A 27,645-nucleotide genomic window follows, 5' to 3' on the forward strand; every position below is an offset into this window, starting at 1 on the left:
AAACCTAAAGGATCAACATAAATAAAATAAAACTTTATTTTTAATAATAAAATTAATGTTTCTAGTAAGGAAAAGACAGTATGTCATTCTTTTAGCAGTACAATCTTTTATCCAAAAGAATACATTGGGCTTTATTGTGTCATTTGTCTGAATACAGACTCAGTGGAATATCTAAATGATACCCTGCTCTGAACTCCAAGTTGAAAGTAAGTTTTTATTATACTTGAGGGAAACAATGGGTTCAGCTGCTTATTGCAAGGAGCAATTGCCAAGGGAGAGTTAAACTCAATTACTGTAACCATACTGAATAAAAAATACTGCCAAGAACAAAAATACGCCTGGGTAAAGACAGCCACTGAATAAAAAAAAATCGACATAAAGCGTATCAAATATTTATTTATCTGGGCAACAAAGGACTATGATACATTGACAGGCATGGAAACTACTGCCAGCACAACTCAATACAATGCAGCTAGAACTGCTTCCAATATGGCCAGTGAAAATACAGAATACCAGGTGGTCCCAAATGTTTGAAGTTCTTTGAACAAAAAGAGAGAGGAGAGAGAGAGAGAGGAAAATTCCCTAACCCTTGGTTTAAAGACAATATTCACTTATTGCTCAAATGATGCTTTTAAGGGAGGACAGTGGAATAAAATAAACCTTTTTTCTCCCTACAATACATTAGAAGGATTATCAAACCACTCAAGTTTAAAAATCTTTCCAGGGTCCAATATCACTTTTTTTCTTTCAGTTCAATGAAAAGCTAAATGTAATAATACTAATTATAGATAAAATTTTATTTTACTTTTTAAAAATTTGTCCAGCTGTTTCATTGTCACCTTTAACATGCTACAACAGGGCTAAATTCATGAATCCCAGAGAAAAAAATCCCCCAAACACTGGATTTCTAAATCAGTACCATGAACCACATGAAGAACTAATAGGGAAGATTCAAAACCCACTAAACAAGAGGTAAACAAGATCAGATAAATTAAAAAAAAAAGGCTTAAAACAGACTCACCATATTTACAATTCCCATTAAATTACACATAAATAAATATATACAGAGACGTGAACACTGATTCCCTTATATAACTGCGAATCGTGTTGCCAGAGAAAGTTCAAGTTGGTCGCTTTACCTTAAAGAGGAAAAACTTCTACAACTGAAGACATGACATGGAACTTCGTGTATTTGTGTTCAAGTTTATTCACAATACTGATAAAAATGTTGTCATCATCCTTTTGGCTTTTTTTTTTTTTAAGTATGGCTACAATCTGAACTGAAGTATGTAAGGGAAGGTGGTGACTCAGTCCCATGAAGCGCATATAATTTTTTTTATTTTTACTTTTTTTTTTAGAAAAAAGTTTTTAATTTTTGTTGTTGTTGTTGCTGTTGTTGATTTGTTGTTTTGTTAAAAAAAAAAAAAAAGGGTTCACAAACTCGGCAGAACTTTTCTCTGCTGGCTTCACGGCCTGTTCTGTTCTCTGAGGCTCCACATGAGGGCACAGGGGTGTGGGAGCGGGTGGGGAGGTCGAGGCGGGTGCAGAGTCGGAGAGGCTGCCCCACTGACAGTCGAGAGAGCAGTCCCGGAGACTCGGGGGGACCCAAGGGCAGCAGCGGCGGCGGCGGCGGCGGCAGCAGCAGCAGCAGTAGCAGCAGCAGGAAGGGTTGCTGATCCCGGAGCTGTCACCCGCCGGAGGGTGGGCGCGCGGGGGCTGGTGAGGCGTGGGAGGGGCAGGGCGGGAGGAGAGCCTCACTTTCTGTGCTTCTCCTCTTTGTCACTGCTTTTGGCGTTGTTGTCCGTGTGGCTGTTGGGGTTGTTGCTGAGGTACATTTTGTCCATGGCCTTGAGGGCCTCGGTGAGATAGTTCTGCAGGGCCGTGACCGCGGCACACACCGCGGGGCTGCCGAAGCCGTGGGAGATGAGGTTGAAGTGGGTCAAGCAGCTCTGGATGCCGGGCTCCAGGATGGGGTTGGGCCGTGAGTTCCCCAGGGGAGATCGGTCCTGAGCCAGCAGGTCGGTGAACTCTTTGCATATCTGTCTGCAGCACAAGTGGAGCAGAGAGAGAGACATAAGGCTCCACTTTGGGCAGCACTAGCAGCAAAGAGAAAACCTCCCTCCCTGCAGCTACCTCTGCCGGGATCCAGCCGGTACCTGACATGACCCAAGACCCCAGAGACAGACAGTGTGGCCACATGGTGGGAGACCCAGCCACCTTTCAGTGACCACTAAACCATCTCTCTTTACTTAAATGCAAGCCCTTCCTACCTTCACAAATGACTCTCTCTCTCTTTCCTCTCAGATATGTTAAACTTTTATTCCCACCTTTCTCCCTCACACCAAACATCCTAGACATAGGAAACCATTTCACACACTGGAAGAGAAAGAAAGGACTCAGGCAGACCGGAAGTCAGAAACAGTATCTTGCCAACATTATGCTGCAGCCATCAGCCTTCCTATTCAAAATGTCATAAAGACCCTCTTCCCTGCTCCTCTAGAGAGACCTCAGCAGCAGTTTGTAGAATGAAGTCCCCACTCGTTCACCTTCAAATCAAATTCAGGTGAATGTGGACAGAAAGACAAAACTTTACTTGGGATTATTTTGCCTTTAAAAAACAACAATAACAAACAAAACGGGCCCACACAAAAAAGCCCTGTTACTTGGAGATAATTCAAAGTAGTGTTTGGGAAGAAGAAACAGACATTTCAATTTCCCATTCCTCCTCTTTCCCCACATAGCTCGAAATAAAAATACTGCAGAGAAATTGTGAAGATGGGTGTGCTTAGGAAGCCTGGGGAAAGAAAAAGTTGAAATTTCGCAGAGGTAGATGAGGACTGCACTCAGGAAGCTCTGTCTCTGAATCTGGGAAGCAAGGGCTAGCTGGGGCCTTCCAGGGGCAGCAGCAGCCTGGCCTGGGGGGCTGGGGAGGGGGATGAATGAGGAGCCTGGGCTGGCTCCCTTCTCCAAGGCCAGCTGATGTCCCCAGGCCAGAAACAGGGTCCCACCCAAAGCCTCAGCTTCTGCCCTCTGCTTCCATGCTCTCCTGTGACATCAACTTTGATAATTAAGGGCTTCCAAACAAGCCTTTTAATTTCCAGAAAACATATCAAAACAGTCATTTTCTTTTCACACATCACCTGGAGAAGCCTATTCAGTCCAGGCACCGATGGGAATATAACTTGGGCCATTTTGAAATCTATTTGACTTCTCGCCTGTGGGCTAAAACTTCTGTGGGGTGTGGGTCTCTCTCTCTCTCTCTCTCTCTCTCTCTCTCTCTCTCTCTCTCTCTCTCTCTCTCTGTGTGTGTGTCACTTTCGAGAAGGGGTTGTGAAAGGAAGGTAAGAAACGGAATAACGGATTAGGGTTGAAACTAGGACAGCTTCTGGCTTGCACATTTTGCAGGCCACTGTTTAATCTTTGCCCTTGGAGAACATATTGATAGGATACAAAAACTGACATAGGTAAGCTTGTTACCCCTTTGAGGATTTGATTCTGGTCTTTCTGAAACAACATAGTCACAAATCCACCCTCAACTTCAATCAAACCCCTCCTACAACCCACTCCCATACACACTCATTAAAAAAAAAAATGAGAAAATGGGACAAATGAGAGGAAAAAGATGGGAGCGCCTAAGAATCCCACCTGCATTTCTTCCTTAACATAGACTATATATAAGATGGTGTTATAACTGCAACAAAGCTGATTAACACAAAAGGAAAACAAGGGAGAAGGAAGAGCAAAAACGATTTTTGTTTCTCTTGACAACAAGACACAGAGACCCCGTAGAGGTAAATGCCTTACTTTGTAGCCAGGAGCATGTTTTTTCTTGTCACTTGCTCATTGGGATCGGAATGTTGTCGGTTGAGAAATTCAGCTACTGCTTTGGCAGGAAATTCGGTTTCGCACACGTACCCAAAGTCCCTGGCCAGGTGGACAGCTTCTCCTGGCAAGAGGGGAGAGGAGGGAGCCAGTGCGAGAGAATGAAGAGTGGGGATCCTAACTTCCTCCCCACTACCAACTCCCTAATTCCCTTCACCCCAGATGTTGCAGGAAACACAAACTACTTGTTTTCTCATTTCAGGCATTTTATTGCCTTCTCTGTAGGATCTGGTGGATGCATTTATCAGGAAAAATGACCACTTCTCCTAGAGGGCCAAGAAGACTTGAAAATGTAAATCTCATCCACCAACCTCCAGTCCCATCCCCCACCCTAAATGACACTTTTCCAAATTCTCTTTTAAAATGCTTCTTGTATTCCAACTTCACACCTATCAACACATTCATAAATGATATTCATAATTACTCTTTGAGCTTTTCTGCAAGGGAACAACTGAGGGTTTACATTTTAACTTGATCACATAAATTATCTGTTCATCCAAACCGATTAACCAAGAGGATTTGAGGGTCACTCCACTGAGTCTGTCTGTGTTGTTGATTTTCGAATCTTTGGTTTTAATTTCCTGAACCAGTTGGTTTTTACTGCAGGGCTTCCTGCCATTAGCTCCAGCTCCGGAAGAACGCATGCGCCAATTAGAGCATCAAAGCCCTCTCCGCAGAGCTTGTTTCCATAAAATGGAGCGGATCACAAACAATAACAGTTCTCCAGAAACTGCCTCCCTGCTACAGAACTCAACCCCCAAACCCAGACGAACTCCACGCTATACCTTAAGACACCGCTACCATTTTCTTGGCTTATAATTCTTTCAGAGTATGAATAGTGGGTTCTCTATGGACTGCTGTGATTTTTAATGTAATGCTACCGTAGTTGAGTTTCTGGCACTGAACAATTGCTGATTTTCTGAACAGTTATATTACTACCAATCTCTGACATCGTCAACAAACAGAATTCATAGGATTCCTCCTCAAATATATGGTTTTAAACATTTTAAAAAATAATTTACAAAGCTAGAACTTAAATTCAATTGTAATATATCTCCTCAAATACAAGATGTAATAAAATAAAATGACTTCTTTAAATATACATGCTAGTTTAAAAATCTGTCTGGTAATTAAAGTAACTTTTTTTTCCCTGTTAGCATGAGACATTTACAATAGGACACAAAGAAAAACAGAGGAGAGCTAGAGATTCATTCCAGTACACCAAAACCTAGGCCAATCTTGTATCAGAAAAACTTAATCTAGAGGCAGCAGGAATATGAGTGGCTTCTGGTGGCAGTTATCTAGAGCAGGGAGTGAGGATAAGGGTTGGCTTTTTGTTTTAAGGCATTTGGAAGGGTGTATGTGTGTTCAAAGCTACCAGGAGAAACTTTTTGCAATGCTTATATTTCTTTTATCTTTCCATATCCACACCATCCAGAATCAAAAATTGCTCACTTTTCTTCTTCTCCAAGAGAAAAGCACAATTAAAGAGATAAGGGAGCATATGTTTGGAAAACAAAAACCTGAAAGGGCACATAACCCTGAGCTTTCAGGATGGTCTTAAATCAGGACGCAGGTCAAAGATTCCTAAATTAATTCAGGAAGTAATGGTCACGCATTTCTCAAATGCAGATGTCAGAATAACAAGTTATTTACTGCTGAGCCCTTTAAAGGAGACAGAAACTTGGAGAATGTGCAGTTCTTAAACTTGTGCATTGTTTAGCTCAGAATTAGGCTGGGGAGGTGTAACTTTATGGTAGAGGAAAAGAAGGAAGAAGGATGGAGGTATAGGAGTACATGCAAATGTTTCTTTTTGCCATGAAAGAATTCCAGTCACATCTGGCTATATTCTCTGCAAAGATGAAACTGCCCAACTGACATAAAATACAACCAAACATCTGGCCACTAAATATTATCCATTTTCCAAGAAGGAAGTTCCTTCTAGTTAGCAAGTGGATTCGCTTACCCTCTACTAGTGATGTGAGCAGGGTAACGTTGGCAGCTTTACGTCTCCCTGCAGGCAGATTTAATCCTATTTTGTCCAGTTTTTCTCTTAAAGATCTTCCTCCATTTTTAGACTTCGCCCTGTTTCACAAATATATGCGAGAAAGGGATTTAGAAAACACTGGGTTGCTCTGCACCACATTAAAATCATTTTGAAAGCTTCCTAAAATGTGCTTTCAAAAACTGAGAAGCTTGGCCCCAAGACATTTAAAGGAGGGAAACCTAGGAATACTACAGAAGTTCATAGGAGATAAACGCCTGTTAAAATGTAAAGCACCCCCTATGTTCAGTTATTATTGCAACTCTTGTGGCAGGTTGGAAGGTTTTGATTTCCCAACTCTCTAAAGAAGAACCACAAACAGACACAGCCCCATCTCTAGGGTTTGAGGTATTCCTGAGTTCAACTGATTCCTGTATATTTTCCCTGCTGTTACAATCACACCAATCCCAATGGGGTCTTTAAAACTGTCTTTGCAAGATATGCTGTTAGGTTGTTCCGAGTAACCAAAGTTATCACTCTCACGTTTCTTGCTCTGGCTCTAGCCCCAAAGGGAAATTCATTTCGCCAACTGTTTACGTGCCATGTCACCAGCCTAACTGGAAATGTCAAAGGCTGATATCAGCCCTTAAAAGTTTCACTGATTTCAGAGACAATGGAGGCAGTTCTAAACAGATGTCTAAATAGAATCCCATAATCAGAAAGTGGTTAAGATAAATTGTTTAAATAAAACAGCAAATTAATTAATTTCAGATTTTATTCCCTACTCAAGTGCTCTTTAATTGTGTGGATTAGATTATACTCCCCTAGGTAAACAGTCTCCAATATTGGGGATGGGGGAAGGGAAGGAAAAAGCAGAGGGCAAGGAAAAGATCTGTGTCAGTGAAAGATTACAAAGGGAAAGCAAAATGACTGTGCAGGAGGAAGAAAAGACTAGAATGGCTGATGTTAAAACCTTCCAAAAAATGATCTTTATAGGCTTTGTGTGGGATATAGCCACTAGAATGGAATTGCGGGTCTATCAACAGATAGATAAATGAATAACAGTCAAAACAATGAAGTTCTCAGTATTATTTAAAAAGAGAAGAAACATATTACCCGGGTAAGTTCAACACAAGCCCCACAACTCACAACGTGCAGTGGAATCCTAGGGGTAGGAAGCCCACAGCAGGGAGAAAACTGCCCTGAGGGAAGGTGCTTTACCTTGCTGACCCTTATAAAATCTTATCTACTAAATAAATCACTCAGACCTCGCAGGGGTGAGGTAAGAATCCCTGGCCATGTATGTAACAGATGCATTCCTTGGTAGTGACTGCACACAATGCACGTAAACATGCTCGCACGCAGCCTGGCACACATCAGGGCCCCAGTAAATTGGGAATCATCATATGCAAACGCCTATAGTACCGGGGTCTGGAGGTGACAGCGACCGGGGGGCATGGCGTGCGGACTCAAGAGGACACCATTCTCTTCCTTTAGTTAAAAGCCATTCTATTAAAACCTTATACAAGGCACAACCGGTTACCCTCGGAGACCCTGCTCAGAGAGGTAAGGCAAAGCGAGGAGCCTGAGAGGAACTTTTCCTGGGCTTGCAAGGTGTGCACGAAGAGGGAAAAGGTGGCTGCACGGCGCCCCGCGGCTGCAGTGGCCGGGATTGAGCCCGCGGCGGAGCGAGCTGCGCTTGCGCGAGGAGGAGGGCGGGGCGGAGGACTCCGCGACCGCGCGGCAGCGAACGAGGCGCGCACCAGAACGCGCTCGCAGGAAGGCAGCGGAGAGCGCAGGCGCGCGCCGCATCGCCCGCTCCCCCGCCCCCAGATCCCGCCCACTTGGCTCTACGCTCTTCTCCCCGCCCCCTTTCCTTTCCCGCGTAGGGAGGGCCGCGGCGCGAGGCCGGTTTGCGTCGCCGCCACCGCCCCGGCGCAAGCGCAGTGGTTCCCCAGGCCGCGGGGCGGGGCGGGGAGGGGCGGGACGGGGCGGGGCGGGGCGGGCGGGGCGGGGCGGGGCGGGCGGGGCCGTGCCGGGCCTCACCTTCGGAGCACTCCGCCCAGCAGCGACGCGTTGAGACACTCGGGTGGTGAGAGCCGCCGCTGCACTTCCGCCACCGTGACCTTGTACTTCGAGGTGGAGCTGAGGAGCGAGAGGCGACCCGGAACTGAACAGAAGACTTCGTTGGGGTTCACTACGCCGCCGAAGAGGTTGTCCTTGTTAATAGGGATGGCGGAGACGGCATTGCTGTTGGACTTGGACAGGGACACGGGGCCTGCGGAGACAGAGGGGAGGCCGCGTGTTGGGCGTCGTGGATCACCCCCAAATCCTGCCCGACCCCGGCCCTCATCCCGGCCAGGGCCGGATCCCAGGCTTTGGGCCACAGTCCCCGCTTTTCCGTCCGGCTCTGAAATTCTGTGGCTCTGCTGCTTCTCTTCCTCGGCCTCGAGCCCCTCCCTGCCTCACCCGGCGGCCGGGAGGCGGCCCTGCCCTCCCCCAGCCAGCCTGGCCTGCGTTTGTGCCTTGACCCTTTCCCCTTCGCCGTCAAGGGTGCTCTCTAGAGATGGGTGGTGAAATTGGTGACCCCTGAGGCTCTGAGCATCCGAGCGGAGTGGGCCCCAGATGAGGTCCAGGACCACGGGTTCAGGTTGCAGGGGAGGGAGTTACATTTGCAAACCGAGAGCAAGTTACTTGTACTTCAGGGGTTTTGCTGGGTGGGGGGTTTAGTGTCGGGGAAAAACTGCTTCGAAGACCCATTATTAAAATCAGCCGACAGTTTAGATGGCTAAAGCACCCTGTAAACGAGCGTTTTAATTGAGGCACCACGCTGGGAAGTGGTGGATTTTGCTGTCCACACCACACGTCCCGTCTTTTTGATAAATAGGCCCTTTCCTATGTTTAATTTTGAAAACGTCTCGGTTTGGGAGATCCATTCCAAGGCCAGTTTTGAACTGCTGAGTGGGGAGGGAAGAACAGGCCTACAGTGGAATACTAGCAATGTGCCCTTTTGTTAAGTAAATACTTAATAGTCCTTCTCTGCTAAAGCGCCTTTATTGGGAAAGTGGATATATATACTTCCTAGTTAAAACCATAAGCTCTTTATTGTTGGACTCACCATTGTTAGAAAAAAAATAGAAGACCTGCAGAAAGTATACTAATGCATTACGTTTCTCAGCACCAATGTAATTCAGATGCATTCAAAACCATTTCAGTACAGTATGCATTGTATTTTAAAATTCCATTTGGAGACATAATATGCACACAATCTCATCACAGTGTTCCTTATGCGTTCTTTAATGGGGATATGCTAGACGTATAGGGAGGTGGGGGGCTCTAGGTTTTGGATAGATCACTTGTGACATTAATAGCTCTGGGGAGGCTAATAGAGACAATAGGAGTTAAACGAACTCTTGAGAGATTACTAATAAAAGAGCCAATTATCATGTCGACTTGGAAAGAGCATCTCTTAAGATTTATCCCTTGCACATCTAATTTGACGTGACAAAGACTTCACAGATGCAAAAATGAAACTTTAAACTAGCTAACAATATACTGATTGGGGTTAGAAATGAGAACAGTTTTATATAGCATCGTCCTCTGGTGGTGCCTAGAATCCTGAAATGTAACATTGCCACCATAACCAAAAAAAAAAGCTGCTACCAAGAGTGAATAGCATTTAATTCAGTAAACTTTATTTCTCCTCACTAAACACAATACAGATTACAAATCCATTCAAATAACTTGACACTTTTCTAACAGTTTCTGCTCTGAACAAGTATGCTAATAATCCTCCCATCTTAAAGATACTAATTTTAACCAAAAGCTAAAATTTTGTTAACCTAATTCACAAAGTTCTAAGACCTTTAAACAGCTAACAAGAAACTAAATTGAAGAACATGAATGTTTTTTTCCTCTCCTAAAGAGTGCTTTTTATCATCTGTCCTTACATTAATGTTAAATTATTTGTACTATTTTAGCATTATACACTTCTTAACCCTCATCCAGGCAATGGATTAAACTATTAAACTGTTTCAAAATTGAAATGCCACTTCCAAATCAGTTCAACTACTGTACATTTTGTGTGTTTGTCCAAATATCATTAAACTAAATTAAATGGTCAAATCATGAGTCAGAACAAAGCTAGCCTGTTGGCATTACCAACATACTGAAGGCTGATTATTTAAGCATTGCTGTTCTGTGCCTATCTATTTGCTAATTCTGAGCCTTTAGGAAATCCTATTTGGAAAAAATAAACACAGCTCTGCAAGTTCTTTTAAATAGCACTCTGCCTGTAAGGACATGCTTGGAATGCAGAAGGAAATGGCTTACCTTTCTTAATTACAGTTTGATCTGGGATGTTAATACCCGGGTCTTCTACATGCTGCAACAAAAGGATACACATGGAGGTAAGTGTATAATCAAAACAAAAGGAAATGAATATTCCCTGCAAGATGGGAGGAGGGGAAGGTGTAGAATCAAAATTCCCCCTCCCGTATAATGACATTTATATATAAACATCTCATCTTGGCTTATTGGAATTTGGGGCTTTGCAACTCAAGAGGTTTCACTGCACACCCATGGCCAATTTCTCCTCCTCCAGCAAATAATCCATGTTTAAAAGGGGTGGAGATGGGGAATAAAACTTCCTTTGGAAATTAAATCAAGTGTTGGAGCACCTAATCATTCTCAGTCAGTTCAACATTTAGAAATGTACCTAGCTTTAGATGGGCGCCTCAGCGGCTTCTGATTTTAGCAATTCCAGTGTTCAGGCAGCGAAAGCCAGGGAAACACAATAGAAATGACAGGGGCGGGAGTAACAGGAGAGTGTTGGAAAAGAAAAGGTTTAGGTAGTATAATAAAGAGCAAACACACACACCTTTATGGAAAACTCCACATAAATTTTTAGAAAGACTACTGCCTAAGCCTGGATATGATAGGAATATGAAAATGACCAAAAACAAAAAACCTTTGAGCTTGCTTTCCTGTTGTCCAGCAGCAGGTTTGTCGTTCGTGTGGGGTGTTTTTCTTTTTCTTTCTTTTTTTTTTTTTTTTTTTTTTTTACAGATGGATGGGTATACGTGTGCGCGCTAGAGTCAAAACGTGATTAGAAAGTAAAATGAAATCATGTTTTCTAATGCAGAAACTGACAGGCAATATAATGTCTGGCTGTGTTTACAAATTAGCACCAGGGCTGCTGAGATAGAAGATTTTGCAATCATTACCAAACACAGGCATTACCATTTAAAAAACTATTACTTCCTTCTCTAGTCTTTGTCCAACAATAATACTGATTCGAACATTTTCCATTCTGTCTTGGATTTATGCTCCTGTTAATTGTGCCTGATCGCAATGATTCCGGGTGGATGGTACTAAGTTGCTTTATTACAGGTTTTATTATACTCAATGCTCTCATTTGTAACTTGCCTAAAGTGCTTCTGGATTTAAGTATAATTAAATTGAGAAATGTTCAGAAATGACTACTGCTGCAGTTCTTGTGTTTTAACTATATGGGGAAATATGATCCCTTTATGCATGCACCCTAAACCCATAAAGTAAATGTAGTGTGGCATAATACTTTTATTTGTGTTATTTCTAGACCTTGTCCATACAGGGAAGACTGTTAAGTTTAAAACCCCACTGAGATATTAATGATTAAATAATTTTCACCATCGATTTGATTTTCTTACATATTTAGCAGTTGTACTTATTAAAGGTTAACTGTTGCAGCAATGGGAAAAAATTGAAAACAACCTTTTTCTTGACCCAAATTCCTTTGAAAGAATTTTTTTCTTAAAAGATGGGGGAGGGAGAGGGAAGAACAGCAACTGGGTTTCCTTGTTTTTGTTTAATCTTTCAGTTAATTTCTCCTACTGACCAATTTTGCCACAAAGAGTGAGTATACAGGTGTTAAGAATTCACCTTGAAATTTTTGCAAAGTAGAGCAATTCTCGTTCACAGTAGTTCCAAAAGCTTGCAACATTATTTTGCAATTCAAATATTTTCAAAGAACAAGCAAGGAAAAGATTCAGAGTGCTTTGGGAAAGGGAACTAAAATAATCATAACTCCCAGTTCATGTTTAAATTGCTCTTACATAAATCAGTGCTCCTCTCACTTCCAAAAAAATGCACTGTTAAGTATCAGTTTCTAAAAACATGTAAGTATGAACACACACATACAGACATACAGTGCTCACTAAACCTTATACTGGATCAAGTGCCCACTTTCCTGCCTTCCATGCAAGGGCTGCTAAACATAACCAACAAATTTCAGTGACTAACTGGGCCACATGAGAGATGTAATAAATTTTCTATTTTCCTATGGAACTTAAATAATGTTTTAAATTCACCAAGCAAGCAGGTAAGTTCATCTGACCATTTTCCTTACAATCTAATGTAGTAATCATTAAACTGTCAACGGACATACTGCTGCAATATTTGATGCAGTAATTTGAAATAGCATTTTAGTAAAAATCACATCCAGATACATTTCCTCTCCAAAGAAAAGCAGCTTTAACAGAAGCCTTTACAGCTTTAATAAAATTATTGGCTTGCTCTAATTCCATTTCAGGAAGGTTGTGAGGAAACCATAAATACATAGAATTGAAGCAGAGGTACTGGTTTAAGTTTAATTCCAGAAAGTATTTTCAAATTATCAATAGCCTGGTTTGCATTGTAAATAGTAAATGTGCTAATGCCATGCTTATTTAGAAATCATTTTAAACTGCATTTATTGATAACTAAATTAGAACTCAAATAATGTATTACCCAATAGTCTCAAAACATTTAATTTAATATGGGGTGTAGCAGGTTCTGATAGGCGTTGGGAACCTAGCTAATGATTTATGAGGTCACCACTTAGCACCCCTAGGAAGAAGAAGGCTGCATTTTAATGTCCCTCTGCTTGGATTTGCTACTTAGTTTTTCTTTAATCAGGATAGGGTGTACACATAACTTTTAGGTTTCACTTGTGCTTATAAAATCCGGTTAAAATGATCTTAGTGTGTCTTTTACACTTCCTTTTACATTTTGAGGACATTTAATGAGCCCTTTTGGTTGCATTTAACATCATTCCCAGGACAGGGAGAAATCTCCACGCCAGACTCAGCGGTGGAAGTAGATCTTTTAGCAATTGAGACAGTTTACTGTCGTCGAGAGAAAGATATTGTTAATGGTGACATTCGTCTGATTTATCTGTGTTGGTGGAAATGGTAATGCAGGCATTGTTTGAGGGAGCTCCAGGAACCATTGTTCTGGGATAGAACTCGCAACTACTTTGTGTGGTTCCTCAAAACGTGCCCCCCTCCCCGCCCCCGAATAAAATGTTTTTATAAGGAAATATTGGGGAGAACCCGGGCCCACCAACTGTATGTTCCAGGTATCCTTTCTCGGGTAGGTGAGTAGGGGGCTGTGTTCCCTCCCGCGAGGGTTGCGCGGCCTCTTACCGGGACCTCCTCGATGGCGTGAGGTAAGGAGTGGATCGAGAGGTCTCCGAGTCCTGAGCTGAGCGCGTGTGGGCCGTGCAGGAGGTCCTCGTGCCGCCTGTAGTCCCTGCGAGGATCCAGGCCCGACAGCTGGTGAGGCAGCCCCCGGTGCGTGTGCAGAAGCCCAGACTCCTGGCTCTGCCTCTGGCCGGGCCAGCCTGGGTGCTGCGGCTGCGGCTGGGCGTGCAGGGGGTTCAGGCTGTAGGGGTCGTTGACGTGGGAGTAAGGATCTTGCGACTGGGGGTAGATAGGCTGGTAGGGTGGGGGGAAGTATGGGGGCTGGAAGTCGGCATTGGGGGTGTGGGACAGCGGCGGGGCGCTCGTGTAGGGAGATTGACCTACAGTGCCCAGCTGGGGCAACCGTGCCGTCCCGTTGCTGGTGCCGTCGTGACGGTCCTAGAAGAGAGCGAGAGGAAACGTAAAGAACAAGGAATCAGGCGTCGAGCTACAACTATCCACACAAAATCCACTTGACAAGCCTGCGTGGGAAATCGCCCGTTGCTGTTGGCTGGCCGCCGGGAAAAAATCAGCTCTTAAGTTCTTTTCAGGAAATACCCTCAAGTGAAACAGACCCAACAACGCAGAGGAACTGTATATGGAGGGGGCACAAGAGACTATTTAGGGGTTTCTTTCAAAGAGGGGAAAAGATAGATAGAAAAGGGTCTCCTGGAACACAGCCCATTAAACTGCAGCGTGAAACCTCTCTTAAGCAAAATTAAAATTCCTCCTAAATACTAAACAGAAGCGGCCTTTTCTTTTCCCCCGATTTGAACCTGTCTGCCACTGCGTTATTGTTTATTCTCTTCCATTTATTTGGAGAGAAAAAAAATCATAAACGTTCAAAGACTATTACCGTTTCATGACTACTTAAATAGAAACATATTTCGCAGAGGGGCTGTAACGAAAACACACGTTTAAATTACCAGCTTAAAGAAGGTTTTAACTGCAGGATCGGGGTCTGTCTTTTCCGCTTCCTCAGTTAGGAGCCTTTTTCTCGACAGAGTCGATTTATGGTTTGGATAGGGAAAGGGGGACGTCAAGTCAAGGTTTAAAATAGAAAGATCCAGCCTTATTGGGTTTAAAAGAGAGAGGTGCACCCCGGGGCAGAGGCCCCCCCGCCCCTTCCACCCCAGCCCCAAAGGGAAGAAGAAACGCCTGACTTTAGGTTTCTCTATTGAAATTCACTTGCAAAACAAGCGAACAGAGTTGATTCCAGAGACCGCGAACCCTCGGCGGTTCGGCCGCAGGCCCCGAGGGTAGGGGGCACACCGGGCTGCACTTTTCCTGCAGACAGATTAAGCATCAAATGTTGAGAACATCTCGGGAACAAGTGAAGACGCAAGGAAATCAAGATAAACGTGGGGAGAAACACGCCTTGGGAAGCCGCGGCGAGGTAGGTCTGAGTGCTCGGAGAGGTCGAGCGGGGGCTGGGGTAGGGGGTAATGCACTCGATTTAGGGATGAAAAAGAGCGAGAGAAAGGCGCAAGGTGGGGTGGGGGATGCAAATGGAGGGGGTGTCCTGAAGGAAAGCTGGGCGTGAAACCCGAGGTTTCGGACAGCTCCACGGCACCAGGTTTCCAGAATCCAATTCCTAAAGAAACAGCAACGGGGGTGGGGGTGGGACTCACCATGGCTGAAAAACTGTGAACTAACATCTGCGAAGAGTCTGGGGTAACGAGTCAGGGTGGAAAAAAACAAGCAAGCCTGGAGCGCCCGGCTGCCCCGCCGCCCAAGCGCGCCCCACACAAAAGGCGCCGAGAGCCCCGCGCCACCCAGGACTCCAGTCACGGCGCCGACGCTCCCCGGAGCGCGGGAGCCCGGCTTGGATCCATCCGAACTTGAACCACCGATTCGCGCGGCGCCTTCAGCTGGTCGAACCCACGGTCTCTATCCTGCCGCGACTGGTTATGATTCAAAGTTCTTTAAAAATGAAAAACCCCAAAAAAGGAAAAAGGAAAAAGTATGTGTGAGTGTGTGGGTGCGTGCGTGTTCCTTAATCCGTGTCTCCCCCTCTTTTCTTAGCGGCGGCTTCGCTTGAGCTTCTAATAACCGCGCTGGGCAGCGTTCCTGGAGCCTCCTAATAGCAGATATTCATGACTATTAATATTACACGAATACTTAATAAGGGAAGAATGCCTGGAAATCGAGCGTGAAGCGGAGAGGCAACTCGCGCCGGAGCCGGCTCTCAATGCAGTCCATTGACGGGAGTCTCAGTGTAGCAAATCAGAGTGGGGAGAGGGAGCGCGAGAGACAAAAAGCGAGCGAGAGAGGGAGCGGGCGAGCGCGCGGGGGGCCGCGGTGCGGCGTCTGGCGAATCACAGGGAAGGGGCAACATTTTAAAAGGTTGCAGGGCATGCAAAAGTGAAAGAGAAAGAGGCAGAGAGGGAGACCGAAGGAGAGAGCGCAGAGAGGCAGAATGTGTCTGCGTGCGTGTGTGAGAAAGAAAGTGTGGGCGAGGGAGAGGAGCCCGGGGTGGGGAGAGGGGAGGGAGGGAAGGAGGGAGAGCCCGAGAGGAGGAAGGGAGGGAAAGAGGGAGGGAGGAAGGGAGGAAGGGAGGGAGGGAAGGGGAGGGGGCCCAGCCGGAGCGCACGGAGGGGGGAGGCCGCGGGGGAGGGGGAAGGGGAGAGGAAGCGAGCGAGGACAATCAGACCTAAAAGGCTGGGGCAGACCTCGGGATGCAGCGGGGGTCGTGCGTAGCGGGCAGGAGCTGCTGGGGACCGCGTCCGGGCGCTCGTGGGGCTCTCGGCGCGGCAGGCGCTTCCCGGCCCTGTCTGGCCGCGGGCTCCGCCGCTTCGCAGCCGAGTCTGGGACTCGGGACTCGGCTGCCTGCTGCTGCGCGGCTCCTCCATGACCCGGCGCCCTGCCCGGGACCGGCCCGCTCGCTGCCCTGGCCCTCTCCTCGGCCTCCTCTTGAGCTTTCCTCGGACAGGGGTACCGTGCGCTCCCCGGCCACCGTCGCTCTGCCCTCGGCTCTCTGGAGCCGGGGATTCCGGATCCGGAGCCGGGATGCGGGCCGAGGCGCGCACAGACGCTAGGCGGCCCAGCCCGGGCGCCGCTGGCACGGGCTCGCGGCTCCCGGCAAAAACCCGTCCGACTGGCTGGGCCGCTCCCGCCTGACGCCCCCCCAGATGACACGACTAGCTCTCCCGGCGTGCTGCCTTTGCCAGTCTACCCGCCAGGTTGTCAGAACAAGCGGCACCTCGCCTCCTGCGTGTCCCTACAGAGCCCCGGCACAATCAGACTGCCCCAAGCCAGCTCCGAAACCCGAAATCCCCGCTCCGGCGCTTGCCCGCCACGGCCAAAGTTGTGGAAACAGCTTTGACTTTATTATCCTCTCTCTCTCCTTATCTTTTTTGCCTCGCTTACACACGCATTCACACTTGCCCCCACAGGATCCCTCTACGGGTGCAAGTTCATCCCCCACCTAGCCACCCACCCCATCCAGTCGGCACCTAGAGCCCCACGGAGGTTCGGACCCCGCCCGCCGAGGGCGCCCACACCTGGAGCTGGGTTTCGGCCTCTGCGAAAGTGAAATGCCCAAGCCTCCGGCCAAAGCTCAGACCAGTACAGTATGAATTGTCCTATGAGACTGAGGGGCTCAGTTTCATTCCTACCTGCCCGCAAAGCTCGCCCCCAGCCTCGAAAACAAAGCGACTGGTCTGACTTGGGGTCCCTGCGCCCCTCTCCCAGCGCGACAGGACCCCCCCCAGGGAAGAGCCAGTACCCGTGGGATGTCACCCTGTCCCCATCTACCGGGGTGGGGGGCCTGAAAGGAGAACGATTTAAAATAATCTTAAGAAAGAAAAGGGAGGAGGGAGCGGGTGACACATCGTTCACATAAACCCAATTTCTGGTTTCGAGTGAAGTCAAGATCTCCGCCCCTGCGCCTGCACGCACACCTCATGCCTAACATTCTCAGCTGCAAATGCCAAAAAATAAGAAAAAAAAAACCCAGCAAAAGTTGGGACTGCCACCTATTTATTTAGGTAATCTCCAGCCCTACACACCCCAACCCCTCTCTCGGACTCATTGCTCATTTCAGTGATGGTTGTAACCGTTCCCAGCGCCTCCTGCGGGTGGACAGGTCGCGCTAGGGTCTCCCTTGCTGCCTCAAGAAGGCGAGCTCAGGGGACTCTGGGTTTTAAAATGGGTTCCAAAGCGGCGCTCTCTGTCGGCCCAGCGGGCTCGCGGCACCAGAGGTGGTCCGCAGCCGCGCAAGGATTCCCACGGTCGTTCTGGGCTGTTGCAAAAGCTGGTGCTCCCGCACCCAGAAGCCAGCAGGCTCGGCGCAGCACATCTCCCCACCCCACCCCCACACACCCCCGTAGGGTTCGTCGATCCTGTAGCTCAGAGGGAGAAGCTACTTAGAACTTCGTGAAGCACAGAGGATCTGGAGCGAGCCCCGCAGCTGGGATCAGTGGTCTTAAGTTGAACCCGCTTACAGGAAGATGCAGCCCAGCTCACAGCGAAGTGTGGGGGCTCGTCTCTAAAGCCGAGAAGGGAACCGCTTTAGAAATGGGGGTGGGGGGAAGAAAGGAAAGAAAGAAAGAATGAATGAATGAATAGAAAGAAGAAGGAATATTAAAGATCGGAGAGGAAGTTGAAGAGAGAAAAGAGTTTTCTCTTTCCTTTCTGTTCCTGGTGACTTGGGCCCTCAGAATCTCGATGAAGATAACACGAGGAGTGCACAGGCAAGTGCCCAGTTGCCAGCAATTGCTTCAAAAGCCCATGTTCTTCTCTTCGCCCCATTCTTAGGCACAGCCAAAATTGGTCAGAAACGGGAGTAAAGTGGGACACGGGCTTCAAAGTAGGGAAACCAAAGAAGGGAGCATCCACGTCCTCCCTCTCCAGCTTCTCCCCCGCGTTCTTCGGGCGAATCCGAGGGACGGGCGCTGCGCTGGGGAAAGTTTGTCCCACCCGCGTTTCGCAGCTGGTTGCAAGGAGAGGAGGAGGAGAGGGAGGGTCAAACTCGGAGCCTGTGGCTGCACGGATGATCGAGCCGGCGTCGCGCTTACCTCGCAGTCCTCGTACTTGATATTATCCGTCAATTTCCAAAGCATTTTCATGGATCGGCGTGAACGGATATGCCCCTCTCGGTCTCGCACCCAAGTGGAGCTACTCTCTGGGTAAGCGCAAAGTACTGGCTGCCGGCGGTGAGCGCAGGAGGAGGAGGAGGGAGAGGAGGTGGAGGAGGAGAAGGAGAAGGAGGAGGGCGAGGAGGAGGGCAAGGAGGAGGAGGAGGGCGAGGAGGAAGAGGAGGGCGAGGAGGAGGAGGGCGAGGAGGAGGAGAGAAGGGAAAGAGCTCCCGTGTGCGCTCGGAGATCTCCCTCTAATGGTAGAAACTTTTCCCTTTTCCAGCTCTTTACTAACAGCCTAATCGCCTCATTAGCATATCAACAATAGTCCAATTGCTCGCCAGTACCACAATCTGCCGCCGGCCGCTCCGACACAGGTATAAAGGCCTCTCTACGCCGCGAACTTGCTTCTAGAGCGCACTCCAGCCTGCGAACTGATAAAACCTTCCTCGAGCTCCGCCGCGAGGCCCTGCCCCAACACCCCCTCTCTTACCCCAATTCCGCCACATTCCCCTTCCTTTCTTTCTCCGCTTCCTTTTCTCCAGAGATGCCTTCTGCAAAGTCCGGCACTGCTCAAGGTCCAAGCGCCACGCCTGGGGCCCGGCTTCTAGCACTTCTCCCTTAACCCTGCTACCACGATCCGAGCTGCCCTTTTGGCCCCGTGCAATTTTATTAGAAATCATTATCCCTTTAGCAATTAAACATAACCACCAAACCAAGACCGGCGAAGTCACTCCGGGATTTTTTCCCAACAAGGGATCGCCTCCGCTCGAGGCAGCCACCCCCTCGGGCCGCAGCGCCTTGGGAGTTTTATTGGCTTTGAGCTTTCCCCCAGGTTGGAGATTCTGCCAAGCGGCTCCGGTGGCTCTGCTGGGGTTTGCAATCCCTTAATTGCGGCGTGTAAAATAAAAGTTGTACCCTGAAGAGGTTACTTGACAGCTCCAGGGGTTAAACAATTTTCCTCCTGTTTGTGTGAAGCTAGGGCCAACTGACAGTTCAACTTGGTGTTCAGGCTAAGGTTTCCTAGGTGCAACGTGGACACGAATACAGAACTCCTATGGAACTGCACACCCGCTTCTGAAGTTCAGCCTAAATACAGACGTGTGTGCCTGCAAGTCTAGATACCGTCTCGTGCATGCATCAAAATAAATCACCGGGAACCGACTCTTAGCTGTGTTAATCTGCTCTAGTTTTCCCAAGATTCCCCTTTTTAATTAAAGCAGGGAGAGTTCCTTCATGATTTGGTGATACTACTAACGCGGGCGTGCTCTCGAGGCAGAGCCCGGCTGCCGCGGAACCTGGAGGCCTGGGAGCCACCTCCTCGTCCAGATTGGTCAGTCTGGGCTTTTGGACTCCTCGCCGGGGCCTGCTGGGTCCTCTGGGGCTTTTATCTCTTTCGTTTTTGGGATTTTTTTTTTTAAGTAAGTAAGAAAAAAAAAAAAGAAAGAAAGAAAAGGACCTAATGTGACACTAGGAAATACAGAGTAATTAATTTTCCTGGCTGAGCTTCCTCGTTTGTCCTCCAAAAGAAAGTTACCTCTGTCTTTTCTCTCTGCTATATGTACAAACTCCTTAACTACACTAGGTCGCGCCTCAGAGTTGCTCTAGTAAGGACCTTTGTTTCATCTGGGCTTATTTCTCGATAATCTCCAGGCCTCCCAGATTTCCACCGGGCGTCCCGAAAAGGGGATGGGAACTGTGGCAGATTGGAGCATTCCCTCACAGGTGGAAGGAAGGCAGGAGCTGGGAGAACTCCCCATTCCACCCAAAGTTGCAGAAGGGGAATTCTCCCTCCAAACACCTCAGCAAACTCCCCAAACCTAGCAGAGTAGGCAGAAAGCTCCAAAAAGCTAGAGAGAAGCCAGAGCTGGCAAGGGGCCTTACAGCCCCAGGAAGCCCTCCCCATGCTCTGGGCGCTCCCTTGCCCCACCTGAACTGATCACAATTCCTCGGCTGAACCGGGCTAGAGGCTTGGCGCCGCCCTCCGTCCAGAAAATGGTCGACTTTCCAGGTCTAGACCCTGCAGGGCTGTCCCAGCCTGTCGCCAGTGCAGTGGTTTGAAGTAAGGATCTGGGCTGCCAGGAGCACCGACACCCTCCCAGCAGCGGCCATAGCCTGAGCAGGCCAAATCCTAGGCCTGAGAGCATGGGTTTTTAAAAACTCCATAGACGTCGCCGCGGTGTGCTTAAGGGAACTCCAAGTTTCGCTTTCTTGCCCTCTGCGGGCTTGGAAAGGCTGCCCTCTATCCTCTGCAACCCCATTTCAACCCCCCTTTCCACCTCCCCGCTGCCCCGCGCCCAACAGATCTCCGGCTCCGCACCCGCCGGGGCTGCTAAACTGTTGTTGTATTCCTGCCGAGGGCGCCATTGAGGTGCAGATTGGGACCTGCCGGCTCTGGACTGCCGCCCCCGGTGTAGGCGCTGATGAAAGGCCCGGGCGAGCGCCAGGGTCGCCTCTGGAGCCAGCCGAGCTGCATTTGTTCCAGCGTCATTACCACGCTAAGTCGCTTCGTTGCACGTCAATGCTCCGGCGGGGCCAGAACCCCGGGACAGCAGCGCCAGGCCTGGGGTTGGGGGTCGGAGATCCAGGCTTGACGTAGGGGGCATAAAAAGGGCGTCGCGGGGAAGAGGGAGTATTTGTGTGAGAGACAGAGTCACAAAGAGAAAGAGACAGTGAGGGGCCAGAATGACTCTATTTTCTCCGATTGTCAATGCCCAGTGGGAGCCGGGAGCCCAACAGGCCCAGCCCAGCAGATTCGGCCCCTCCGGGCCCCAAATCCGCTCGCCCCACCCGAGATCCAGGCCTCCAGCCACCTGCCTAACTGTGAGCCCTCAAGAGCCGGGCCCGCGGCTCCCTTCTTCCTCCTCCTGCGGCAGTCTCGCTGCTCTCAAACCTTAGTCGAACCCACAGAAGGCCCAGTCCCAGGCCAAACCTACTCAACAGGCACCTTCTCAGACCTAGGAATTCTGCAGCGGAATTCACTGGAATTTGAGGAGAAAACCCAAAGACTGCTCCGAAAGGACTCCCCCAGTCTTCAGCCTCCAAATAAGAGAGTTAGGAAGGGCCTTTAGCCCACAGGGGCAGGGAGGGAAAGGTGTGGATTCCCGAGATTTGTCTCTGGTATGGGATTTGCATCCTTAAACCACGAGGTTCGTCTAAACTTGCGGATGAAATACCATTTAGTGAGGCTTAACTAGGGAGAAGAATATAAAAGAGCTCACTCTTGATAAAAGTAATAAATACAAGGGAAAAAAGTACAGAAGGCAAAAGGCCTTTCTCCAACTCCAGGTAGCTTACTGAAGACTGCACTTCTCAGAACTTTACTTTTAATGGCCTAAATCTGAAACAAGAGAAATAACTCGACCAGAAGTAGCAAGGCCTCAGATTTTGGGGGGGGAAGTTCAGGGCATTAGATTCGAATTGTTCCCCGGGCTTTTGGGCACACAGAATCTCACCCTAACCAGGCCTCTTGGTTGGGGCGAAAACAGGGCCTCGCGGTTCTGATGATGAAATCGGCGACAGGCAGAGCCTTTTACCGCCACCAACCTGGCCAGAGCCGCTCTGTTTCCCGAAGGGAAAGTGTCTGGAAGTTGGAAAGAGAGCGCTGGACAAATGCTTCCTTGGCCAGGGTCGGAATCCGGGGCTCAGGAAGGACAGGAGCCAAGCCTTGGATGCCTTGTGGTGCCCGCGGCCTAGCAGGGCCAAGTTCCGCAGGCGTTGGTTTTGGCAAATTGGCCACCCCCCTGCCTCCTTACCCACCATTCACACACTCCCTCATCCGTAGCCCAGGCGGCAAAAACCCATTTCAGGAAGTGGAGTGAGTTGGTAGCTAAACTTCGGGCAAACTTTTTATCTCCCAAAGAAACACGCTGCCGCCGCGACCCAGCCATCCGGACTCCTTTCCATTCTTCACACATCCTAGATCTCCCGAAATCTGGGGATACCAAGAGAGACAGGTGCACCAGAACCTGTCCAACACTCAACCCTGGGGTCTAGGGCGAGGCCGCAGGCGCAGCGGGCTGAAAACCTTCACCGCCGCGCACCGCAACCCCAGGCCTGCTCCCTCCCCCCCCTTACGAATTAGTCATCCTCCCAAGTTTCTACTTGAGGTGGGAGGGGGGTGGGGGAAACGGCCACAGCACAAACCACAAGTGACCCACCAGGCCACCTGTGGAGCGTGCGCCGGACTTCCCCGGCGCCGGGCCCCGCGGGCTGCGCGCTTTGCCCCCAGCACCGCAGTCGCTGCCTGCGCTCGGTTTTCCTGTCTTCGCTGTCTCCTGGGAGCTCTCCTGGGCGCTGCCAGGCGCGCCTCACCTACGACTCCCCTGCCCTGGGCCACGGCGCTTCCTCTCCTCCTCCCCGCTCCGGCCCCCTCCCCTACTCCACCCCCGCCCACCTCAACCCCAGCCAAGGCAAACCCCCCGTACCTGCCAGTCCCCCATTTTGGCAAGTATGGACATCGCGGCTCGGAGCTCCTGGCGACTGGTCCCCGCCGGGCATGGGCTGGAGGGCTCGGTCGGGCCCGCTCCCTGGAATCGCTTAGGCAAATCCTCCTTTTTTACCTGCTCACCAACATCTCACCTGGTCATAAAGAGCTGGGTTGCTACCTGCCGACGCATGCGCGCTGGCCCAGGAATTCACTCCGCCAGCTGCAGTCCCAGCGCCGCACGGAGCTGACCTGGGAAGTGATGGATTTATAGCCGCGGCAATCTTGCCATCAGCTCCAGCTTTTCCCAACAGCCCCAACCCGCTTTCCCGGTCAGTCCCTGGCCCGGGAACCGAGGCGGACTGACTGCTGAATGTGCTGGGTGCGATGCGAGTGTGAGTGTGTTTTCGCACTCCAGTGGTGCGGCATCGACAAGCTCGACCCATGGTTAGCGTCCCCTCGGAACTTTCGAATTGGGGGAGTCTCCTCTCCCGGGTGGGGGTCGGGGGTTGGGGAAGGGCTAGACCGGTAGAAGCGTCCAGACCCCATGATCCCCGCGCACCTGGACACAGTGGGGACGGGTCGCCGTCTCCGCCTCCCCACCCGCCCACGAGGTGAGGTGCAGGGCACGGCTGGCCTTAGCGGATCTGACTCTGCCAACCCCGGGGCCACTTCAGCGTTAGATTCCACATGAAACTGTTGCTCAATAGGTGAAGACGTTCATGATTCTGTGTGACTTCTGGCTTCTAGGTTTAGTCTCCTCCCATCGTAGAGAGAAAGAGAGAAACTCTACACATACATACACACACTCACACACTCTCTTACACATTCACACTTAGCACTTCTGTACAAAGGTCTACCCCCTTCTTCCTATTTTCACAGTTCCCTTCCCCCTCCCACTCCTCTATGTTTTCCAGCGCTTTATCTTTTCCATTTAGAACTTTTTAAAGGAAGAATGGGGGCGTTGGTGGCTCTGGATGGGCAACTGAGGTTTGGTTTAGGGTTTGCTTTCCCATGACAGATAAAATCACTGAAGTGATTTCACCGCTGCTTCTAATTAGAGGGGAGCTTTAAAAGAAGCCACAGGATTTGGGGCTCCCGGAGCTCACCTCCGTCAGGAGCCGCACCTGGCCAGGAGGGAGGTGAGGGTGAGGAGATTGGCCTCGGGCCACACTCTCCCAGAGACGGTGCCAGTCCCATTCCGGGGCCATGAGATCCAATTGTCCTGGGTCTAGGCCTGGGGCGCCTGGGGCAGGCCCAGTTACCCTCCCGGGCTGCTGTCGCCGGGACTTGGAGACGAACAAAGAACCAGTTTTAAATCGTCTTCTCTGACATGTCAGGCAAATATGTGTAAAAGGTCAGCTCCACGCTGTGAAGCAAAGACCTGTCCCCCAGGCACCAAAACCTCCCCTTTCTTACCGTGCCCGAGAGCCTCCGACCCCTGGGCCCTGTCCAGGAGGCTTTGCACCCTCTCGGCCTTCCCAGGGGTGGGGTGGAGGTGCCTCTCCCTGGAGTCCCCTTATCGGTTCCGCGTTTTATTCATCCCTGGGCTACAGGACTTTCATCCCAGTGCCCATTCTTTAGTTGATTTAAAACTTTCTGGGACCTGCCTTAGAATCTTGCTCAAGTCTGGGGGTTTCTGTTGGTAGTTTTTTTGGTTTGGTTTGTTTTGGTGAGAATTTAAATAAATTAGATGACGTTTTAAACTCATAAGTACACCTTCCTTGGCTTTTTCCAGTCGGTGGAAATAGGGCGGTGACTAACTTTTCAGAGTGGAAGACACGCACGAAGGGAGCACCTGCAGCTCTCCGGGATTCAGGCGGGGTTCGCTGTGCTCTCTTAAAAGTGAGCGGAGGTTTCAGCCTGCCACCGCTTTGCCTCGCCAGCGCGGAGGAAACCCTGGCTGGAGGCGACCTCGGGCCCAGCCGGACGGGCCGGGCCGAGCCTAGGAAGGGCTGGCAGGCGCGTCCCAGGGCCAGGGTGGGGCGTAGGGAGCGCCTTCTCCACCCTCAGTACTTTTGGGGTGGGGGACCTGAGCATGCGGAAAGCGGGAGACAGAGCTGAGAGCGGGGTTAAGCGCGAAGCTAAGGCGCCGCATAGGGTTGGGTGGGAATGGACAGGGTGAGCTGGAAGAGAAGCACCCCAGCCAGGCCTTAGGAGAGAGGACCGTCGGCATCTGTGCACATCCTAGCGGGCGTATGATGTGGGAGAGAGGCGGAGGGAGGTGAAATGCGGGAGCTAGAATTTAGCTTTGCAGTGAGGTCACTTGGGGTCTGCATTCAGCTCTGATATATACATGTAGGGGCTGTGTGATCCTGGGGAAGTTACCGACCTTGTCTGAACTGTTTCCTGGTTTGTAAAGTGGCTAATTGGTGGGAATTCAATAGGAGAATGTGCGCAAAACGCTTAGCACAGCGCCTGGCCAACAATGTGCTCTCAAGAAAGGCTGCTGAGCCTTGTCCAGGACGGTCTACACGGCCCGACGTCCAAGATGAGTTCACAGCGCCCAAGACTTGTTCAATTTAAGATGATATAAACTGCATTGCCCTTCTTAGACACACCGCAGCCGGGAGCTGGTCATCCGCACCTCCCGCGATTTCCTCCTCAGAACCCCAGTCCTGCCAGATTTGCGTCCTTCCCTGGCTCCTCAAACACCTGCTGCACCGCTTAGAGCCTTTCCCCACCCCGACCTCCTCCGCAGCTCCGCACCAGCGAGACTGTGCCACCTCCGGGGGTGCCACGATTGGCGGGGGATGGGGGATGCCTCCCAGCTTCATCCGCTCTCCGGGTTCCAGACAACCATTCCGGAGAGCCAGCTGCTCTCAGTGCGGGCAGGCCCAAGGCCACTAACTGACTTGGCGACCCACCTCCACTCCCAAGAGGCCTCGGAAAGTGCGACCTCGGGGCTTTTTTGAAACAGAGACCTGCCGCACCCCGCTCCTCCCCCTGGGAGAGGAGAGGGAGAGCCGCGGGAGTTCCGCAGCCACTCCTGGCGCTGCCACCACGAAGCAGGTTCAGTAGCTAACAGGGCCTGGGACACTGAGCCGTATCGCAAACTTTTCTGTGCGCCACTCAGTGAGGGAAGCCTGAGCTGCGGTGAGGGGCGGGATGACCTGGTGTTGGATTGAGCGGAGCTCTCAGCTTCAGGTAATGCTGAGCTCAGGCTCTCTGAGGCCTGTGGTGTCAGAAACGCCGGTGGAACCCATTCTCCGCCAACAACCCTCCTCCCAGCGCCATCAGCCCCAAAGTTTCTAAGGGAGTAATCTCTGAGTTAGGGTTAAGCCCTGCTTGAGCCTCATTTTCACTCCACTCCTTCACTTACCATCAAGCACCATACCCCTAGCGATTCCACCCAACGTTCTCTAAATGAACTTGGATATCTGGACCCAAGTCTGAGCAATGAGTTCATTCGGATGATGACCTCGGCTTCGCTTTTCCGCTGGGGAGTTGAAGATCCCTGGGCAGGTGGAGTGACCTCTGATTTCACGTCTATCCTCTTCCCCTGTCTCCCACAGCGGCTGCTATTCCCTGCCCTTGGCAGAGCAAACCTAACTTAAACTTTGTTTCCTTCTTGGTCCCCCTTGGCGTGGTAAAATGGCCCTCAGGGTTAGGGCCAGGAAGAAGGAAAATTGGGCTACTCAAAGGAAAAGGTGAGGGAAACTGAGTGGCATGACTCTCCGATTGGATTAGGGCAAAGGAATTACCAGTAGAATTACCAGCAACCACAGGAGAACAAATTAGCCAAATCTCTTAGCAAAGGTGTCCAGGGAGAAGGTGAAGAAGGAAGGGTGTGCATTAGGGGTGTCCCACTGTGGCTCTCCAGAATGCACGCTTTCAACTGACAGCAGTGGGTATAGGCCCGAGGTGTGCAGCAAGCTGGGAAGCCCAGAGGCCGAGAAGCTAAAGATGCCCTGGAGACTGGAGGAGCGCATCAACGGTCAGTGCGCCGCCTCCAGGAGCGGCCTCCCGGCCCTCTCGGCCTTAGGCGACAGGTGCAGCCGCTGTCTCTACTGCCCGCTGTGCCAGGGCGGCTGCCGAGCACTGGTGCGGAACCACTATCGGAACGAGTTTGCGCTTCTGTTTACAAAGCAATCCTGCCATCAAAAGAGGAATAAAATCACCACTTATCACACCCTGTCATAAAGTAATCTGCCCTGGAGGGAAACCCTTGTGGAGAACTGCGGTGTGTGTGTGTGTGTGTGTGTGTGTGTGTGTGTGTTGGGGGAGGGGGGATGGAGGAAAGGGGGACTCTCCCAACTCTTCTGCAGAGTAAATCGCTGGAACGCGTGGTGTCCCAACCGGCCTGGAAAGACCGAGGGTACCATGAGCTGTGGAGCTGGGGTGTGACAGGGACGCCCGTCCAGGGCTGGGCTTGGGCCTGGAAGAATGCAGAATGGCTCTCTTGGATCTTTGGAATGGGCACATCTGCAGTCCCCCACTCCAATGTTTACTTTCCTAGCGTCTTCGAAGATGCTCCCAAGGGCCCCCAAAATAGATCAGCAAAAAGTGTTGGGGGTGGAGGGAGTGAAAAAGCCAGTTCTTGAAGACTGTAAGGTCCCCTTCCGCATCTCAGCAACTGGAGTATGCAGGGAATTCCTGACCAGCGGAGGAGGGTTTTGCTCCCTCCAATCCCTTGTCTTCCCGCTCCCATGTTATGCACTTGTTCTTGGAGAGATGGAGGTTAAAGAAGCGTCAAGCAGTTCTCACTGCAAATAAATGGTGCAGAAATAAGAGAGAGAGGATGAAAGCCTAGGAAGTTTTAAGTGATCCTGACCCGACCCAGCCACCAGGGGT

General features: G+C 50.0%; 1 protein-coding gene and 1 long non-coding RNA gene across 4 annotated transcripts; one reads left to right on the forward strand and one right to left on the reverse strand.

Annotated features, from left to right (window-relative positions):
- Positions 1 to 376: 376 nt before the first annotated feature.
- On the reverse strand, positions 377 to 18,681 carry TFAP2A (transcription factor AP-2 alpha). Of its 2 annotated transcripts, none has more exons than XM_002816409.5 (7): positions 18,366 to 18,681; positions 13,312 to 13,746; positions 10,199 to 10,250; positions 7,913 to 8,144; positions 5,849 to 5,967; positions 3,805 to 3,946; positions 377 to 2,043 (listed from the first exon to the last, which is right to left on the reverse strand). In XM_002816409.5, exons 1-7 carry the CDS (start codon positions 18,414 to 18,416, stop codon positions 1,755 to 1,757), a joined length of 1,320 nt encoding a protein of 439 aa, XP_002816455.1. In that variant the 5' UTR covers positions 18,417 to 18,681; the 3' UTR covers positions 377 to 1,754. The 2 variants fall into 2 exon arrangements, with proteins under 2 accessions (XP_002816455.1, XP_002816457.1); XM_002816411.5 differs by lacking the exon at positions 18,366 to 18,681 and adding an exon at positions 14,979 to 16,026.
- Positions 18,336 to 19,930, forward strand: LOC112133861 (uncharacterized). 2 transcript variants are annotated; one of them, XR_008525974.2, is made up of 3 exons: positions 18,336 to 18,476; positions 18,709 to 18,802; positions 18,971 to 19,930. It is a non-coding gene; the product is annotated as an uncharacterized LOC112133861 (long non-coding RNA). The 2 variants fall into 2 exon arrangements; XR_010140569.1 differs by having other exon boundaries at positions 18,709 to 19,930.
- Positions 19,931 to 27,645: the final 7,715 nt, after the last annotated feature.

Source organism: Pongo abelii, chromosome 5 (assembly GCF_028885655.2).
Source record: "Pongo abelii isolate AG06213 chromosome 5, NHGRI_mPonAbe1-v2.0_pri, whole genome shotgun sequence".
Taxonomy (NCBI): Eukaryota; Metazoa; Chordata; class Mammalia; order Primates; family Hominidae; genus Pongo; species Pongo abelii.

Bases quoted from the DNA above. Each gene is read 5' to 3' on its own strand.
- TFAP2A (XM_002816409.5), bottom strand. From the start codon at position 18,416: ATGAAAATGCTTTGGAAATTGACGGATAATATCAAGTACGAGGACTGC. The intron at 5,968-7,912 runs GTGAGGCCCGGC...TTTGTGAAACAG, and splicing joins CTGGGCGGAGTGCTCCGAAG to GGCGAAGTCTAAAAATGGAG. The intron at 2,044-3,804 runs GTAAGGCATTTA...CTTGTGCTGCAG, and splicing joins AACATGCTCCTGGCTACAAA to ACAGATATGCAAAGAGTTCA.